This window comes from Salvelinus alpinus, chromosome 19 (genome assembly GCF_045679555.1).
Source record: "Salvelinus alpinus chromosome 19, SLU_Salpinus.1, whole genome shotgun sequence".
Lineage (NCBI taxonomy): Eukaryota > Metazoa > Chordata > Actinopteri > Salmoniformes > Salmonidae > Salvelinus > Salvelinus alpinus.
Genome location: NC_092104.1, coordinates 41,610,898 through 41,615,697, shown reverse-complemented (window position 1 = coordinate 41,615,697; position 4,800 = coordinate 41,610,898). Strand labels below are relative to the sequence as shown.

The following is a 4,800-nucleotide window of genomic DNA, read 5'->3' as shown; positions in this document are numbered from 1 at the left end:
GCTTCTATGAAATCTATGTCAAGAACAGCTAATCAACCCAATAATTCAAAGATGCAACAGCCATACAATTAGGATAAAATCATTAAGTTTCTACAAATCTACACTGACCCTCAGCTGGTGGATGCATTCAACAAGGTATACTGTTCTGTAAATAAGATAACAATTGCTCAAAAAGAATCAGATGGTTGCACTCTCCCAGAAAACGATACCTTCCCCTTCAGTCCTCCAAAACAAGCAAGAATAGAAGTGTGCTTTGTGTCAAGGACTATGAATAACGTCAACTAATTGATTTTACAGCAACATTTAAAAACCCAGATGATATGATTACTCTTGATCTTATCATACAATGAAGATACATAGAACATTAAGAAGAGGGAAAACGGCAGTGTATGTCAGACCCAATATTCTCAAAGAGGAAGTGCTTCGAAGCTCGATTGCAATAACAACACACGCCATGACCATTTGAGTGTTTAACCAACACAGACAGGTGCGCACCAATCTCCTCCTAGTAGACGTGAGCTTTGGCTTCAAGTACTTGTGTATCTGGTAGTCTGCTCTCACAGCTGCAGCCCAGACAAGAAACCCTACAAACTGACCCAGATGTATGCCATGCCACCAGATGGAAAACCCAAACGTCATTACCAGTGGAGCAGTTTTGCATCTTTGGAAAACCAGCCTACGTAGCCATGCAGCTGTCGTACCATTCCACCGACGGGCAAATTCAGACACCTGGCAGGACATCTCTGTGGTCCAAAGATCTCCGTCAGACAGGCCGCTCCAGTTTGGGCTGTCCTCCTTGACCATCCCCCTGAACCCAAGCCCAGCAGCATTATTCAGACACTCACTGATCTTCCAGTGGGAGTAGTATCTGATCCTCAACACCACAGCAAGGCCCCATATCCACAAGACATCGGTGAGGACGTTGTTGGAGACGGACAAACTGGAGGCATTGTCTCTGAGGAGACGAGTGAGATAGTTCCTAGCCCACTCCAGAGATAACACCTGAAAGCCCTTGTAGGATATAACGGACAGAGGCTGGGGAGGAGGACTGATGGTTATCTGCTCTACAAAATATACAAATTGGTCAAACGAGGACAGGGGTCCGCCGAGCAAGGCAGTGAAGTTTAGTGCATAGCTGATGAGTGGGAGAAAGACCCGGCATTGGGTCATTAATGTCACCCTGCCCCCGTCCTGTAGGTCCATTGACACGGAGGTGACTCTCTGGGTGAGTAGCATCAAGGAGGACACTGATAGGAGAAGCCTGACGGAAAATAAAAGTAAGACAGTCAGACTGAGATTAAGTTCTGTACTTTCCACATTTTATTGGTGGATTGGGACTGGGAGACAACGACTACTTTATTTCAAATGTACTTATTGTGGAGCTGTTATGTTTTCCATTGTGAACTCATTGATCTCCCACAAGCCCCAGATTATGGTTTGCTCATGAGGTCTACTGCACAGGCAACCAACACAAACATTTAAGTCACAAGTACATGTAGGAAACTAACATCCTTTTGAAAGTCTTGACTGAATTAAGAACAGTGCTGTACCTGGAATCAGTGGGCTCTTTGAGGTAGTATTCTCTGTACTGTATGAGCAGGTGCCAGAATGTTTGCCAACCCATCTGCAGTCCAAAGACCCATGGATGGACACGCTCTGGGCTCAGTGAACACACCAGCAACATAAAGATCACAGTGGAGACGAGCAGAAGCAAGCTGTATACACCCATGGTGACAACCGCTAGGATACAGCCTCCGGATGCCAAGAAGAGGTACCTGTCAAGACAAGTGTTATACCTCCTACCGCTCAACCAAAATAAGCAGTTTGAAATCCTTTGTTGAAATCTCCATTTGGAATTAACAAGTGTGGATTAACCAGTGGATAAACAATTTGTATGAACAAGTGTGTGTGTACTAAAAGTAAATTATAATCGGTCTGACCTTAGTTGCAATTTTTTTTCATTTATAGTCCTAATCTTCAACTTAATACTACAATAGAAGTATAAAATATATAATACAGACCTGTATGTCAAAGAGAGACATCCCTGTTTAGCCAAGACGTAGAATAGAAAAGCAAAGGGAATGGAAAAACATTGGTACATCAGAAATGGATGCTGCTCACACAGCCACTGGATTGGCTCCATTTTAAACCCTTCCTGTGAAATATCACCACTATTATGAGTAGAGAATGGTGGGACTTTAGGCCTATATATAGTGTTTACTGGGTTGACTGTCTTGATAGACAATTCCACCTGTGTCTGGCATGAACATAATTATCATTGTTTAATGATAAGCAAGCAGTACATTTGAGCCATCTGCAAACCACTTTGTTTTCTCTTTGTCTATAGCAACCGTGAAATCTCTATACTTTACAGTCCACTGTTGATAATGTAAAATGGCCTGAATATACTGTAGTTGTTTCCACCCTGATATATTGGATGGATAAATACATTGTATTCTACTTTGTTTAAAAGAGCCAACCACAATGAGTAGCAGTAATCTATTATTTTAATGCAAAACAGATGAGCACATATGAGCCAATATTTCTCTTCAAAAACAAGGCCATAATGTGTTTTGAAAAGCTTTTACAACCAGCTGCAGGGGCAAATTCAATGACATCTATTGCACAACATGTTTTGGTCAGGGTAATGGGGAGAAGCACTATGCAAACTGCCTCCATTCTCATCTGTGCTCAAAGCATTTTAAAAGTAATTTTTTAGTAGACAAACATTATTGCAAAGATTGCAACATTACTCAATAGGGTCCAGATTGCCAAAAAGGCAGTAGGCTTGGCTTCAATTTGACCTCCATTCACAAAAAAAGAAACAGTTCTGTCATTGTATTTACCCTTTACAATTTCTGTGGTGCATGGGAGGCACTATCAATGATTTATATACTAAACAAAAATATAAACTCAACATGTAAAATGTTGGTCCCTTGTTTCATGAGCTGAAATAAAAGATCCCAGAAATTTTCCAGGCGCACAAAAAGCTTATTTCTCTCAAATTGGGTGCACAAATTTGATTGCATACCTGTTAGTGAGCATTTCTCCTTTGCCAAGATAATCCATCCACCTAACAGGTGTGTAAATAAAATGCCACTCTAAAATGTACAGTTTTGTCACACAACACGATGACGCAGATGTGTCAAGTTTAGGGAGCGTGCAATTGGCATGCTGACTACAGGAATTATGAGGTTGGTCCCTTTACATAGTGTGACAGCTACTTTAGTCTACCAAAATATACAGTGAGTATACAAAACATTAAGAACACCTTATCTTTCCATGACAGACTGACCAGGTGAATCCAGGTGTCGAGGAAGGGGAGGAAACCAGTTAAAGAAGGATTTATTGGTCTTGTGTTTTAGGTTATTGTCCTGCTTAAAGATTAATTTATATGTGTATTGGAAAGCAGACTGAACCAGGTTTTCCTCTAGGATTTCGCCTATTCTTAGCTCTATTCAGTTTCTTTTATCCCTAAAAAAAACTCCCTAGTCCTTGCCAATGACAAGCATACCCATAACATGATGCAGCCACCATCATACTTTAAAATATGAAGTGGTTCTCAGTGTTGTGTTGGATTTGCCCCAAACATAACACTTTGTATTCAGGACACAAAGTTAATTTATTTGCTACGTTTTTTGCAGTTTTATTTTAGTGCCTTATTGCAAAACGGATGCATGTTTTGGAATATTTTTATTCTGTAAAGGCTTTCTTCTTTTCACTCTGTAATTTAGATTAGTATTGTGGAGTAACTACAATGTTGTTGATCCATCCTCAGTTTTCTCTTACCCCAGCCATTAATATCTGTAACTGTTTTAAAGTCGCCATTATTCTCATGGTGAAATCCCTGAGCGGTTTCCTTCCTCTCCGGAAACTGAGTTAGGAAGGACGCCTGCATCTTTGTAGTGACTGGGTGTATTGATACACCATCCAAAGTGTAATTAATAACTTCACCATGCTCAAAGGGATATTCAATGTCTGCTTTTTTCCCCCATCTACCAATAGGTGCCCTTTTTGCGCTGCATTGAAAAACCTCTCTGGTCTTTGTGGTTGACTCTGTGTTTGAAATTCACTGTTCGATTGAGTGACCTTACAGATAGTTGTGTGGGGACAGAGATGATGTAGTCATTAAAAAAGCATGCCAAACACTTAATGCACACAGACTTATGTGACTTGTTAAGCAACATTTTACTCAATTTATACTGAACAAAAATATAAATGCAACATTTGAAGTGTTGGTCCCATTTTTACATTTACATTTACATTTTAGTCATTTTGCAGACGCTCTTATCCAGAGCGACTTACAGTAGAGTGCATACATTTTATTACATTTTTACATACTGAGACAAGGATATCCCTACCGGCCAAACCCTCCCTACCGGCCAAACCCTCCCTAACGACGCTATGCCAATTGTGCGTCGCCCCACGGATCTCCCGGTTGCGGCCGGCTGCGACAGAGCCTGGGCGCGAACCCAGAGACTCTGGTGGCGCAGCTAGCACTGCGATGCAGTGCCCTAGACCACTGCGCCACCCCTTTTCATGAGTTTAAATAAGATCCCAGAAATGTTCCATATGCACAAAAAAGCTAATTTGTCTGAAATTTTGTGCACATATTTGTTTACATCCCTGTTAGTGAGCATTTCTCCTTTAGCAAGATAATCCATCCACCTGACAGGTGTGGCATATCAAGAAGCTGATTAAACCGCATGATCGTTACACAGGTGCATCTTGTGCTGGGGACAATAAAAGGCCACTCTAAAATGTGCCATTTTATCACATAACACAAGGCCACAGATGTTT

The 4,800-nt window shown here is 41.1% G+C and overlaps 1 protein-coding gene across 1 annotated transcript; it reads right to left on the bottom strand.

Annotated features, from left to right (window-relative positions):
- Nucleotides 1-136: 136 nt before the first annotated feature.
- Nucleotides 137-2,159, bottom strand: mboat4 (membrane bound O-acyltransferase domain containing 4). The gene is made up of 3 exons (XM_071353635.1): nucleotides 2,022-2,159; nucleotides 1,551-1,775; nucleotides 137-1,261 (listed from the first exon to the last, which is right to left on the bottom strand). The coding sequence occupies exons 1-3, from the start codon at nucleotides 2,141-2,143 to the stop codon at nucleotides 340-342; spliced, it is 1,269 nt and encodes a 422-aa protein (XP_071209736.1). The 5' UTR covers nucleotides 2,144-2,159; the 3' UTR covers nucleotides 137-339.
- Nucleotides 2,160-4,800: the final 2,641 nt, after the last annotated feature.